This window comes from Chelmon rostratus, chromosome 17, assembly GCF_017976325.1.
Source record: "Chelmon rostratus isolate fCheRos1 chromosome 17, fCheRos1.pri, whole genome shotgun sequence".
In the NCBI taxonomy this organism is placed as follows: Eukaryota; Metazoa; Chordata; class Actinopteri; order Chaetodontiformes; family Chaetodontidae; genus Chelmon; species Chelmon rostratus.
This window is the reverse complement of record NC_055674.1, coordinates 15,037,159-15,052,648: the sequence shown is the minus strand read 5'-3', so window position 1 is coordinate 15,052,648 and position 15,490 is coordinate 15,037,159. Positions and strand designations below refer to the sequence as shown.

General features: G+C 41.0%; 1 protein-coding gene across 2 annotated transcripts; it reads left to right on the top strand.

The window, feature by feature from the left end:
- The first annotated feature begins 3,324 nt into the window (after positions 1-3,324).
- Positions 3,325-13,926, top strand: LOC121620470 (SEC14-like protein 1). 2 transcript variants are annotated; one of them, XM_041956508.1, is made up of 16 exons: positions 3,325-3,486; positions 3,829-3,904; positions 7,410-7,559; positions 7,781-7,912; positions 8,355-8,483; positions 8,618-8,813; positions 9,400-9,509; positions 9,640-9,829; positions 10,350-10,438; positions 10,529-10,599; positions 10,696-10,867; positions 11,430-11,564; positions 11,750-11,884; positions 12,105-12,356; positions 12,453-12,631; positions 12,901-13,926. In XM_041956508.1, exons 2-16 carry the CDS (start codon positions 3,842-3,844, stop codon positions 13,004-13,006), a joined length of 2,109 nt encoding a protein of 702 aa, XP_041812442.1. In that variant the 5' UTR covers positions 3,325-3,486; positions 3,829-3,841; the 3' UTR covers positions 13,007-13,926. The 2 variants fall into 2 exon arrangements, with proteins under 2 accessions (XP_041812442.1, XP_041812443.1); XM_041956509.1 differs by having other exon boundaries at positions 3,325-3,496.
- The last annotated feature ends 1,564 nt before the right edge of the window (positions 13,927-15,490 follow it).

Here is a 15,490-nt window from a genome sequence, read left to right as displayed (position 1 = left end):
TTACTTTCTATACTGATGGGTAGTTTAATGCAGCAGTGCATCATATTCTGTAAAATCATCATAAGTTTGTCTCTGTCCTGTGAAAACCACGTTTCTCTGAACAGTCTAGACTTTTCAGGAGCTCAGAAAAAAACGCCCCGTTTCCAGCTCTGTGACGATGCATTTCCCAGTTAATCCAAGAGGGCTTTTAAATAGTTTATTCATCTTAAGAAGAATTTCCTCAACCCCTAAAGGTACACTTAATCCTTCAGTTAATCAGAAACATTCAAAACCACCACATTTGGAGATACATGTTTTTTACTGCACAGGAAGGGTTTGAAAAACTGTAATCTGAAAGCTGTGATCCTGAATAATAATAGAAGCTTTCGTACTAAAACCACAGTATCTTACACTACATGGCAGTTCAGAGACATTCTAGAGATGCTCTGAATCCTAATGTTGTACGGTGTGTTGGAGCTGCAGGCTGTGCTTATGGATGAAACTGCTGAGGGCAGCCTGGAGTGGCTTGAGCCCAGCCCTACAGTGCTGATTCCCACCTGCAGGGAGGAAAGTTGTCCCCCCGGGCACTGACAGACACGAAGTGTAAGGAGCATCCTGTCATGTTGTTAATGTGGTTTTACCAATATGCATTGTCAGGTTTATTTTATGAAATCACCTCTCAATCACCTACTTCAACACCTGTTATTTTTAAAGGTTAAAAAGGTTGAAAAGTTACTTTCACGTAACACATTACATTCAAAGTCCTGTGGATTTTTTTTTTTTTTTTTTTTTGCCAGTTATAAGTAATGGACTGAGGACCTCAAGTGGACAGTCAATGAACAGCATCCCCTCTGTGAGAAATGTGATAGAAAAATGAAGCAGTGAATCTGGACATATCAGTTATTACATATCATGTTAATGGCGCTTATCTACCCTGACATTACCGCCGCTCTCTAACCTACAACCTTCCCACTCAAATAAAAAAAAAATCCCTCACAGGAGCTGACAGTGGTCCAATCACTAATAAGCTTCCCACGCTCACTGCTTATACTTTGACCTTTATGCTGTCGTCCTAAGCGTGTTGGTTTCTCATCTGACCCACTGGCAAATCTTCAGATCAACTGATCATTAGATGAAAGAGTCTCATTGGGGAAATGTAGTGGTTCTCTCTTTGTACATATTTGCATGAAGGATTCATTTATTTTTGTTCATCTTTTTTATTAGTGGATATTGCATTCTAATAATCGCAACACAACATATAATCAGATGTAACTAGAGGATGAAGAAAGAACATTGCACTGATCATAATAATTATGAGTCACTGCCTATGATGATGGTATGCTATTTAATTTAGCAGATTCTACTTTCTGTGCACATTATTCTTTTATCACTGTAGCTGAACAGCTGATGAAAAGAGGTTTATTTATGCTCTGGATACCACCGCATGAATAAAAAGCTGTATGGCTGCATAATCTCCATGAGATCTATTGCCAGAGGTTTCAGCTCAACAGTGCCTGAGGTGTGGAGAGTCATTGTGTAGTCTGGGCAGCATGCAGGAGTGAAATGCATACAATATGCCTCAGTCATTATTAGAGTTAATTAGACAGGAGAGCTAAGAGGATTCCAGAAAGGATGATGAGCTCAGAAAGGTGATGAGGCAGGCTGAAGGGAAACTTCAACATTCACGTTTTCCTTTGCTGGACAAACAACTGAGAATGTTTGTGATTAATTTCAGCAGAAGGAATAGGTGAGTCATCGTGTTCGTTATATCCCTCATCAAGGTGGCGGGATATGGCAAGCTACGAATTTTCAAGTGTTCTCTGTTGTCATAATAGAGTCAAGGATGCGTTTCATGGCCCTTGATCATAATTATACTATCAAGTGGAGATGGCATCTCAGTGTTTATATCCTCAGTGAAAACAACAAGTCACTCACTCAAGAGGAAGAAAATTTGAGGAGGGTCTGCTTGAAAGGATCTGTCTCGACTCACATGTTTTATATATACGGTACAGTCATCCTCTGACTTCTACAAAGACCAGAATGATTGTGCAGGTGTACAAAAGTGGGACAATTTTTGGGCAAAATTGCATGGAGACAGTTGCTGAGAGCAGCTTGTTTCGTGGCAACGTTATTCTTTGTGCCTGAGGCTGATTGTGAGAAAGAGCTTATCTGAACTCCACTTCCCCCTCTGAGGATGTCCCCTGCTGGACTCCAGCATGTAGGCTGCCAGAACCAGAAGCTTTGAATAGCTTCAGGAGTCTCAGTGTGGGACCAGCTGCATCTCCCCTGGATCAGCTAACGCAGGCAGTAAAGAGTCATTGAATACCCCCACAAAATAATGCTCCTGGATAAGATGGTGAACATTGGACTGAAATGCTTTATGGGGATTCATTTAACTATTTAAAGGACAGAACTAAAAGATTGTTTGTGGGATGAATTCTTTAAAAACTTAGCAGTGACAAAGTGACTAACCTGACATGACAGAGAATCAGGAAGGAATAATCAGGCCATCAAGTGTATTTTTGCAAAAGATGCACAGCAAAAAGCCATTATATTGCAGCTCTGTGCACCTGCAAGGTGGAGAATGAAGTCAGGTTAAGTCAAGTAACTGGGTTGAGGCTATACATTAATATAAAAATATTTCACTTTAATGAGGCTAACATAAAATTCTAGAGTCTATAGTCAGTCTAATTTGTTGTTATGTAATACAGCCCAGTATTTGTGATACTGGGCTGTATTACTTAACTGACCACAGCAATTTTCAACACCAAATATTATAAGGAAACAAACATTCAATGCAGATTATACTTATTCTGCTGTCAAACATTTTTTTTTTTTTTTTTTTTTTTTTTTTACTAATTTACCAGAGCCTAAATGCAAAGCACTAAAGGGAAAAAATAACTGAAAACATACTAAATATTTCAGCAGGCTTGGCTTGATATTGAATATTAAAGGACATCCGTGTTTTTGGCCTAACTGATCCATGACTGACTCTACTGGCCAAAATAATTTGAGTCACGGTTAATTTGTTAAATTTAAATGTATATCCTAATCTGTTTTAGTCCAAATTGATTAAATTAATTTTAAAACACTTGTAATCATATATAATTAATGTAATCATATTAGAGGCCATCTGTCTTGGCTGTTTGACCTCAACAGTCCACCATTAGTGAATATTTGTGAATGAATGCTTTCGGCTAAATTTGCTAACATAGGAGAACATGGGAGAGCTAACAGAGTAGCGCGTGGGCTTTTCATAATAAAACACGTGACAGCAGAACTTCCAACTTCTGAAAACTGACACTGACTTCCTGTTTGTGTGAAGAGGGCGGAGTTAACGGTTCTATCCTGCTGGCGGAGAGACGGCGCCGCTGTGGTTTTGGTTTTGCGGTAAACAGTGAGGGGAAGCTCACTTTCCCCCCGTGGCTGACAGGATGGATAAAACCCGGAGAGGCTGACAGCTTCGGTGACGCAGCAGAAATTCACCGGCCCGGGACCGAGACTGCTGTGAGTCCAGGTCGTCCGTTGTTTTTCGCCGTTTGTCGCTCAGTGCTAACTTACTGTACGTTCGTGCGGCAAACCCCGGCTAAAGTTAGCCTAATGTTACATTATGTAAGGATGGCAACTTTGGTGGCTCTTTAAACTTCTTCACTGTGAGAACTGCGGTTTAACCCACATATGTAGTGAACAGTAAATCAGCGTCATGTGAACTTAACAGTCTGCCGTGTCCTGACATTGACCCTGTGCTCAGCTGACATACTGTAAACCTTTATAACAAACACACACTGCACAATAACGCTGCTTTTTTAATGTGTGTGTCACGGTTGTGTCTTTGTGGTCATATAACAGAAGAGTGTCAGCCATGGTGCAGGAGTACCAGTCCCCCGTGCGGGTCTACAAACATCCATTTGAGTTAATAATGGCGGTGAGTACTGTGTGTGTGTGAGTGTGTGTGTTTGTGTGTGTGTGTTTGTGCGTGCGTGTGCGCGCGTGTGCACTATTAAGACAAGTGATGATCCGGATCACTTTGCAGGATATTGCATAACTAACTGCTGATTGAGGTGTGTCTGTGGCTTTGACCCTTGCACTCTTCAAACATGCTCTAATTGGAAAAAAAATTTCAATATTAAACATAAAAGTGTTAAATAGGATATAAAATAAGACCAGACACTCTTAGAAATCTTATAAAATGTCTGTAGCCTTGGCTGCCTTTGAGGGTCATCTGTCTCGCTCTTTATATACACTTAACTGCAATAAAAGCTGTGTGTTGAGTGACTGGACAAAATGTGCTGGATCCTGTCTTCTCTCCAGTGACTGTGGTAAATACAGTGATCTGCAGGGTGCATACAGTGAGGAAGCTGCTTATAACACTTGTAGTTTCTTCAACACCTAGCAGAAGAAAGCTTCTCTCCGCTTTATTCAGTGCCAGGCCTCTTTAACTGGGCTAGATGTTGCACATTTTTGCAGAGAATATCGGTAAAGATGCACATTATTGAAGCATCAGTAGCTCCTTAAAACTTGTTTTGTGTATTATCCTGGTGTTGCAATTGTTTGTTATTTTAAGACTTTTCCTCTAGTGTGATGCTTATAAGAGGTCATGGGGTTTACAGTGTAAAAAAAGCTGTTATATGGTATAATGTACCTTTAATATCTGGGCTGGACTGCTTTAGATGATAGTGCTGCAGTATTTAACAGTCATACCAGGGAAATTCAATGAAATAGCAACAGATATCTTAATTTCTAAATATGTATTCACCTTCAGGTTTGCAGTGGTATACATTTGCTTATCTATGGTGTTGAATTCTACCATTTTAGTGTTATAGAAAAAGTATAGGACATGATATTTTGTGAAATTATGATAAAGCATTTTTTCATCCAATTTTTTTTTGTTTTCATTACTTTAAGGATCATTTTGACTCATAATAATAATGATATCGATTTTGTAATACTGTTCACCGTGAAACTGTGATATTTTCAGACATGATTTCCGAACCATGAAAATCTTATTCTATTGCAGCCTTATTCAACATATGGTTATGTGCTTTCCCTTGAGTGGAAAACTTCTTATTGTACAGATGTCTTGCTCTCTTCACCTGCAACCTACAACTTGATGGTTTAAAATCAAGTAAGAACTGGAGCTGTGTGTGAAGCGAAAGTAGGACAAAAGCAAAATAAGTGTGCATTTCCATGAGAAGCAGCCTGTTTTCACCCACTTCCACAGTCTGTTTCTTGTTCTCTGCAGTTACATATTAATCCAAAGACTTATGCAATACCCTCCGGGTGAAGCCTGTGATGTTGCAGTGACACTTTGCTCTGCAGACTATAACTCCTTCACCCAACAGTCCAAGTCAACACCTACACAAGCTTCATCTCCAATGAAACATTGCTCTCAAAAAATTCCTCATACATCACTGCACTTTATTGAAAAAGATCTCAAAAATAGTCCTTTTGTGGGAAGTAAGCAACAGCCTCTATGAAAAGATCCAGGCCTCAACAGCATAAAGGAGAGTATTGAATGAATAGTCTACCACCTCCTCCGCTGCCATTTATCTCTGGGCTTTCTCATTAGTCCCTTGGCTGATCCTGCCACTGACTGACTCCAGGTTATCACTCCAGCTAACGGTCTTCATCAGTGTCCTGGATATTACTGAATGTTCAACCAGTGACATCGTTATTGTCCCTCTTATGACACATCTTTATGACATTCTTTGGTCTTTATGTAATGGAAATGCACTAGATTTGTTTAGATGTAGATACACCCAGCTGGCTGTACGTATATGATTGACACCTACAGAATTGCATTTAATCAATGTTGCCTAAGGAGATAATAAATCTTTTTTCTTTTTTTTCTTCACAGTCATAGTCATTAGTTAACCTGTTATTGGCTTGCTAAATTGAAATATGATGGCAGAAGATGTTGTTTTCTGAAGAAAGACGAGGTCCTCTGGGGCCATCGACTGTTCTTCTCAAACACTTTCTGCTCATCTTTTCTTTTATGCTCCTGTTATGCTTTTATGCTGATCGCTCTGAGAAGAATAGGTAGGACAAAGATTCCAATTTGTCTGCAATCAGTGAGACACATTGTTTTTGTTGCTCAGTGTGTCTGTTACATAACACCAGTCAATGCCGCTTATTTACCAAGGAAAGCGTTCCCATTAATTTGCTTTGTGAATAATGTCGTCTTATCGATTTAGATTACTCATGCTGTGCTGTATCAATACAAGCAGAATGCTTGTGTGTGTGCGTGTGTGCACGTGTGCGTGTGCACGTGTGTGTGTTGCTGAAGAAATGGTGTGAATTTGGAGAGAAAAAAAGCAATTGAAAATTCTGTCTTTGTTTGTTCCTTTTTTCTGCATGCCAGTGCCTGTGGTCTGTTTTTATAGAATAGTTTTACTCTTCAGACTTTTTAAAATATTTGGAGTTACGGAACATAGAGACAACTCTGAAAGAAGTTGGGACACTGTGTAAAACAAATAAAACCAAGTGTGATCATTTTCTAGTCCTTTTTCTGGCATATACGTAAATGGAAACAATCTCATCAACTTCATTGATTTCTTAGATGTATTCTGAATTTAATGCAGCAATATGTTTCAAATGAGTTGGGACAGGAACAACAAAAGACTGGGAACGTTGTGGAATGCTCCAAAAACACAGGCTCATTGGTAACAGGTGATAGTATCATGTATCTTTGTTGGTGGTAACCACGTCAAGGGCTCTTTGGGAGTACCTCAAGAGAATTAGTAATAGTTTTCTACCCTGTAGTGGGCTCATTTATTATAAACAGGCAGCTGTCTTTAACATGATGGTCTAGTTCCTGACCTGCCCTTTATTATCTGTCAGTTGTTTACTCATAAAAAAACCACACTGCTATTAGTTACATAGACTGAGGGCTCTTCCTGCATATCTTGAAATAGCCACTCAGTGACTCGATCAATATTGGCAGGTAAGCCCTGGAGAAATTTGCCTGGACAGATGGTCACACAGTGTACCATGGGCAGTAAAAACACAGTCACTGCTTGTAAAAGTTGCCATAGCTGCAGGCTGCTGTGCAAAAACATAAAATTTTAATATGCATTTATAAAAACCGTTTAAGCTACTAACTATTAAATGCCTCCTAACCTGGAAATGATGTGATCTAAATTACATGCTGTACTCTTTAGTCAGCAACATTGTCATTACAGAACAGTTTACTCTTGTGGCAAATACAAGTGACCTTCTCATAATGGGTCTATTCACGGCACTTCTCCTGCCCAATCACAGAGCTCCCTCATAGTGGGCAGGACAAAAGCAAAACTCTCCAGTGCGAACAGAATGAACAGAGCCAGGCTTGCCAGTGTTGTACCAAAAAAACAGAAAAATACATTCAAATAAATTTACTTCTTTTCTTAATGTCTTTACATTTCTTTCACATGTGATGTTCCCCCTCTCAGGCCTATGTGAGGAGGTTCCCAAAGTGCCCACTGATCCCAGTGTTTGTGGACAGTGAGATCATCAGCGAGAGCCTAAGCAAGGATGGATCCACGCTGGTCACTGAGAGGCGCTGCGTGATCGACATCGACGCCCCGCGGCTTCTTAAACGGGTACCTCTTCTCTGACCCTGTACAGAGCCAAGGCCATCAAACAGTCACAGCAGTTCATATAATCAGTTGTAGAAATAGGAATGTTTGGAAAGACTGTGTCAGAGGGTGGCAACTTTTAAGGTGGTATTGAAAGTTGAAAGAATCTGAAAGTTGATTTTGATGGACCTGTTGACATATTTATGTGTAAACCATCAGATTTTTTTTTTTTTTTCTGCATGTAGATCGCCGGTGTAGACTACCTCTACTTCATCCAAAAGAACACTCTGAACCACAGGGACAGGACGCTGCACATTGAGGTCCACAATGAGACCTTTTCCAGCAGAGTCATTGTCCGTGAGTGCTGCAACTACTCGGTGAGCCTCAGACTCCAACAAGACAGCCAGTGGGTTTTTTATGTGTTTGCTCCCGTGCTTGTTGTATTGTTGCTGTAAGACCATCATAGACAACATCCACTCTGCTGCATGTGCATACCAGTAAAAGTCTGGCTGTTCTATTCAGTGCATGAATTATTAAGTGGTTCTCTTTATGGTGTGCCAAATGCAATAAACACTTGTGAACACAGTTGGAGTTTTTAAAGTCAGTATAGTTTGACTCACTCCAGTAATACCTCCTGAAACATTTAATGACTTGCCACAACACAACTCAACAACACATTAATTTTGTGTCCCACATACTTTGTACTTAATGCCCTCTGAACATCTGACTATGATTTTTCATGGGTCACTTAAAAGTAGTTAATGTCGTGATAGTTTTTGCACAATACATATGTTTGTGATTCTTTATCCTGTTCAATAGGTGCATCCAGAGAATGAGGACTGGACGTGCTTCGAACAGACAGCTAGTCTGGATATGAAGTCCTTTTTTGGCTTCGAGAGCACTGCTGAGAAGATAGCTATGAAACAGTATGCCAGCAGCATTAAGAAGGTTTGCATCTTTTCACTGACTTTTACTTATATTGCATTAGTGTTCTGTGATCTGTTGATTAGGTCTACTTTTGCTTTCTTTACCATAGAGCCACCTGCACAGTCACATTAACTCAAAGTCCTCCTGTGTTGTAGGGTAAAGAAATTATTGAGTACTACCTCAGAGAGCTGGAGGAAGAAGGAGTAACCTACATACCTCGCTGGACCCCCCCTGCTGTCTCTGGTACTGCGAGGCCCCAGGCGCTGCCCTGCTCTGCTGCCAGATCCATCCCAGTGAACGGTGCTAAAGACACGGCCTGCCCCTCAGACCTGGTGGTTGGCTCTCCAGACGGTCAGCGTTTACTCACTCGTCACAATTAAGTCTGGAATAGCAGCCAGCACACAACACAAAAGTGCACTGATACAGTTAAAAGATGTGCGTGTGTGTGTGTCCTTGATATTGGTTGAGTTATTTTTTAAGTATTTAATTAGGGAATTTTAAGTATGTAAATAATTATTGATTTAATGGTAGAATAATAATAATACTAATAATTATCTTATTTTTTTTAGTACAGTCGTATGTCCCTCGCTGTCCTGGTATTGGATATATTTTTGGATGTGTCATGATATTTTCATCCTAATGGAATAGTTGGGATAATGATGGGACGATTAAATTGGCTCACCGTTTGGTGCAATAATAACAGTAATTATTATTGTTATAATCTCTTTGGCACTATTTAAGAACCATTGTGCCACATGTGGAAACAAAAATAACAGCAGGAAGCAGGACAAAGTTTGCGCAAACTTTTTTTTTTTTTGTATTCATTATTTTAGTTTTTTCTCATGTTGAAAATTCACTGTGGTGTACAGCTCCTGATGTCTCATTTCATGCATGCAGTAGTTTTAACTTTACACTGTGCATCTATTTTGGCCTGTAGACAAGCTGGATGCTGACTACATCAGACGTTACCTAGGTGATTTAACGCCTCTGCAGGAGAGCTGTCTTATTCGACTTCGCCAGTGGCTCCAAGAAAACAACAAGGGCAAGGTCACATATACACAAACGCAGTTTTGTTTGGCTACAGAGCAAAACACACATTCATTTCCAGACACATTTGTCAGTAACTTTAACTTTGAGCTCTGCATTGGAGTTTTGACCCCTGTTTGTTGTAGTACAGATTCCGAAGGATCAGCATGTACTGCGTTTCCTGAGGGCTAGAGACTTCAACCTTGACAAGGCCAGGGAGCTCTTGTGCCAGTCGCTCACCTGGAGGAAGCAACACAAGGTAGATTTCCTGTTAGACACATGGGAGCGCCCGCAGCACCTCCAGGACTATTACGCTGGAGGCTGGCACCACCACGACAGAGGTACCGTGTGAATAATTCCTGCTTATTTCATCCCAAGTGCATCTCATTTGCACCTTATATCACGGCTTACTGTAATTGTGCTGCGTTTTGTCGACAAAGAAAGTGATAGCTTATCAGTGAATGTGAAGATAAAGAGGCAGAGGGGATTTCTGTCTTTAAGTCCACACAATTTGAAATGGCCTGTTAATTATTGACTGTTAATTCTGAGCACCATCTGTCGTACCTCCCATGTTTAAAAATGAGTCATTGCTTTTAACAGCTCAGCTTTTCCACCAGGTTAGAGTTCGGACGTGAACACAGGAAGTGCCCTTTGAAATCTGACATGCTAAGTTAATACCTGTGAGCGCCTGAGAGCGGTAAATACCAGCTTTACACAGATGTCAGGGGTCCTAAACGTAGTGAAAGTCATTACAACAAAAGGATCTGTCATTCTGCCTGTTGACTCTACTTTGTTGTACAATCTGTGAATTTCTGTGTGTGTGTGCGTGTGTGTGTGTGTGTGTGTGTGTGTGTGGTTCAGATGGCCGTCCTCTGTATATTTTGCGTCTGGGGCAAATGGACACTAAGGGCTTGGTACGAGCCTTGGGAGAGGAGATGCTACTGAGACAGGTGACGTGAATACACACACTTAAGCATTGTCATGTCCATTTGAAATGTCATCAGTTACATGAATGCTAAAACTTGATGAATCTGGCTCAGGTCCTATCCATCAACGAGGAGGGACTGAGGCGTTGTGAAGAGAACACCAGAGTCTTTGGTCGACCCATTAGGTGCATGAATATTCCTTCATCCATGTCATTAGCAGCTAACCAGGTATACACTCACTTGCATATATAGTGATCTAACATCTTACGTTAATCGGCCAGCTGCTGGACTTGCCTGGTGGATCTGGAGGGTCTTAACATGCGTCACCTGTGGAGGCCAGGTGTTAAGGCTCTGCTGAGAATCATCGAGGTGGTGGAGGCTAACTACCCCGAGACTCTGGGTCGCCTGCTGATAGTGAGGGCGCCCAGAGTTTTTCCTGTGCTCTGGACCCTGGTGAGAATAAATGCCGGCACTTACACTTTATGTGCAGCTGTTAATGTTGCTTTAATGAATCATCTGATTGAGGAGGAATGGATGGAGTTGTACAGTAGAGACACTGAGATTGCGGAGTAATTCTTAACAACTGGATGCAATGTTTTCAATATGAGCAAATGATAAACAAAAGAAGAAAGAGGAGGAACATAATTATAGCCAAGCAATATGCAGATCCTTGTGGGGGAGATTTGATTATAGTTACAACAATATCCAATGGTAAAGTTTGTAGGAGAGTAATAGCATTTATTTCAGCAAGAGACAAGTAGTGCACCAATATATGAAAATAAATCAAAAAAGTAATAAAAGTAATACACACTAAGTATGGGCAACAGCAACAGCTTCTACCTGTAGATGTGAAAGTAGAACTGTTAATTATCCTGCAGTATAAGCTATGAAAAACTGTTTATTTCCTAATCATGAATAATTCAAATATTCATGAATTGACTTTCACAGTTCATAGCATGTGAACCTGCTGCTGCGTTCATGTTCTCTGATCACTCTCTTGTTGTCTTGTTTTCAGGTCAGCCCCCTGATTGATGAGAACACTCGTAAGAAGTTCCTTGTTTACGCTGGAAACGACTACCAGGGTCCTGGAGGACTGGTGGACTACATTGACAAAGAAATCATCCCTGACTTCCTCGGAGGGGACTGCATGGTGAGGTTTGGTCCTCGGCGTACTGACCTGAACGTGTTGATTTTATTCTCAAAAATCGTGAAATAATGGGCACTAAACCTATGTTGCCTTACAACAACAAGCAGAGACATTTACACATAAAAAGCACATATTCATGTGAGTTGTCTCTTGTCGAGCTTGATGTTTTATTATTCTGCCTTCTTCAGTGTGACGTCCCTGAGGGAGGTATGGTCCCCAAATCTTTGTACAGAACAGCAGAAGAGCTGGAGAGTGAGGAAAACCGCCTGCTGACTGACTCCATCTATAAGAGTGCCAGTATTTTCAAAGGAGCCCCATATGAGGTACAGTCTCCGCTGTTAAATCAGCACCCAGATCCACTAACCATGCTGTTAGTGTGGAAAGGTTTACATTTCCAATTTATGCCTTTGCTTGATTTTATACTGTGGATTAGGGTGCCACCAGCTGGAAGAAATCTACATTGCATGCTTGCGGTAAAAGAGAAAAGTTAATGGCCTTCTGTTTGCCGCTCTGTGTTTCAAATCTCCTTACATCCTCCTGCAGATGCTGATCGAGATCACAGAGGCCTCGTCCGTCATCACCTGGGACTTTGACGTGTCTAAAGGAGATGTGATTTTCAACATCTACCACTCCAAGAGGGCCCCACAGGCTCCTAAGAAAGACACTCTCGGAGCCCATGGTATCACGTCCCTCGGAGCTGTTAATGCCCAGCTGATAGACAGGAGCTGGGTGCTGGGAAAGGACTACAGCATGGTGGAGAAAGCCCTCACCTGCAGGGAGGGAGAGAGTGTGCAGGTCAGAAGCAAAATGGCGAACTAAGCTTTGTTTGTCCCTGTTTGCTGTCTGTTGCATCAAAGCAGTTGAATTGATCTTACAGTTGTCCTCAAACAGGGCTCCCACGTAACGCGCTGGCCCGGCTTCTACATCCTCCAGTGGCGCTTCCACAGCTCCCCAGCCGGCTCCGCCTCCAGCCTGCCCCGTGTGGATGATGTGCTGGCCTCGCTGCAGGTCTCCTCCCACAAGTGTAAGATCATGTACTACACTGAGGTGCTGGCCTCCCATGATTTCAGGTAAGTTTATTTATTATACTGAACTTTTCCCCCCTCTGGTCATGTCACGTTTTTTTTTTTTTCAATGCACTGAAGCTGTCTTTCACACAGTGGGTGGGTTTATCAAACATACACAAACAAACGTATTTCTGGAAATGATCTCTCTTTGTGTTTGACTGACATATTTGTCAGTTATGTACTTTTATACTATTATTCTGTACAAATGTTTTCACAGTAACTGATTAGGGAGAATCATGTCTGAGAATGTCTGTTTTGTCTGTTATTTCCAGGGGATCCATGACGAGTCTGGAGTCAAGTCATAGTGGTTTCTCTCAGCTCAGTGCTGCCACTACTTCCTCTAGCCAATCACATGCCAGCTCCACCATCTCAAGGTAACATCTGCTCAGCAGGTGTCAACGACAGCAGTGGCCTAAAACCTGCTGACATCTTGCTTTGGCTGCACCATTTGCCTTCAAAGAGAGGATGTTTTTACTCATACACTCACATTAGAATTTGATCTGACAATTGAAGGGGAGGAGAGTGGTCTGAAAATGTTTTTATATCATTATTATTATTATTTTAATGGATCAGTCATGTTTCATTGATCTGTTCCTAGGGGATGATGTACTTAAAATATCAGTTTCCTGTTTTGTTGCCTGTGTTCATAAGTGCCATTCCAGAGGAGCGTCTGCCTTGCATGTTCTTGATTAATAAATGCAAGAGGAGATGCCTGACAAACAGCAGCTTTTTAACACAGGATTAAATGAGAGATGTACAATGCACACAGATTCTGTCCCTGAAATTGCGTTCATATTCCACAAGATGTCAGTGTACTCTGTGACTGGGACTGCTCTCAGCTCTGCAGTGTATTTACAGTTTCACTCACACACTTTGTCTGGTTTTCTAAGAAATCGAAAGGTGAATTGTTTAAATAAAGAATTTATCACAAGAATTAATATTGATGTAAATCCAGAGTGTGTCTTTATACTGATTTGATTTGAGAAACAATGCAGAAGCAGACCTTTAGTGGTGGGGTAGTCATTTTGAATAAGTGTCGAGATGGGTTATTAGTCATTTTACAGCAATAAGTGAGATGTTAAGAGTGAGCAGATAATATGAAACCATTTAAAATATGCAGTGCACTGTCTAGATTTCATGTAATGTTGTTTTTGGGCTTGTTAGGCATTGCTGCTGAGTTTTGTGAGGCAGATCATTTGAATGCAATATCATGCAGCCCCTTGTGATCTGGCGCGGGGCCAAGCAGACAACTGATTTGCATAAAACTTTAATTTCCATAAACTTATCAGATGCTTCCAGCTAAAGCTTAATTGAATTTCCTTGTGTTATTTTTTTTTCTTGGTTTGCAAACTTGTGTCATGTTGCTGCTTATCCCACCACAATTCAAAGTCAGGAGTTTTCTGAGGGGTTGATTGAACGGTAGCCTGACTTCCTGCTGGCATTAAAGGGTTGTTAGAAAGAGGAAGTGTACTGACTTTGCCAGAAGCTTATTTACTGAATTACTCAGCTTGCTCTAATGACCTCCCAAGACACACATTGTCCACATAAATAGCAGCACCTCTTTCTCCTGATACGCCTAATTTGCTATTTAAACCTCCTCCTCGTGAGCAGTTATGTGATTTAAGGCTGAATTATTTTACTGGCATTTACAGGCTTGAAAAACGAGGTCTATTACACAAGTAACAATAGTTTGGGAAGTAAATCGAATACTCCTTAATAATGTATCACATTAAAATGCATCCGCCTGTTGGGTTGACCCGATACAACCTTGTGAAGTGGGGATGATAGCTGACCTGCAGCCACCAGGCACTGAGATGTTTATGGTTGCTTTATGAATGTACTTTATATGAATTAGTACTCCAACTCTACAGCCATGCTAGCAGCTCTCTATGCTGTGGTGATGCTGGAGACCATGAATGTATCAGTGAGTGAGAGATATGAGACGTGGTGCACAGATCAGTCTAATGACAGCTATGTAGACTGCATTTCAGGATTCAATGTTGTTGCTAATCATGTTGCTAATATTTGTAGCCATCTTATCAGAATTATGTTATCAACCACTCATAATGAAAGAGGATTGATTTCTCTCTAGACTCAACATTTCCACTGCAGTCTCGTACAGCTTTTTTGGGAAGAAATCTCTCAGGAGAGAAGATATCAATTTCTCCTCCTGCGCTTGCAACATCTCATCACTGTTATGCTTTGGTTGCCATCACACATAAAACAACAAGATTATCTTGGATTTGTCAAGCCCGAAGATTCAATCCCAGCTATATCCCTGTAAGAAATTGATCTCTTTCTTTAACCTAACCAGCTCATACGCTGCTGGCTGACCGGTGATGGAGAAGCAGTCAAATTAAAATCCCATTTTCAGTAATGCTGCAACCAGGAACACTAGAGCTCTTAATTCTATGGTGAGCACAGCAGGCAAAGAGGCAAAGAAGTAGGACTGCATGGATAATATGCTGCTGAAATAGTCTCAGACTTCTTGTTTCAGATAGAAACATCCCAGCCTTCACTGGGAATATGTACATGATAATGAATCATCTTCTCTCAGATCTACCAGGGGCAGGCGTGGGGAGAGTCAACATGGGGCTGATTTTTGGTGGTGTTTCTTTTTGTTTTTACATCTCATAAATGGCGAAAGGTGGTGAGGATGGTATTTTCAAAGTAGTGCCACATGCATTGCCTCCCCCGTGTCAGCATACTCCCTTAAATCTACTTGACCCCTTTTTCAGACGGCAGTGTTAAACGATAACAGCAGATGAAATACAAAGGGTCAAAACCAAGCTATATCTTCCCATCTATGCACTCAGCCTATCAAATGCTGTATGGAAATTGCTTTTTTCTAACTTGATTTCA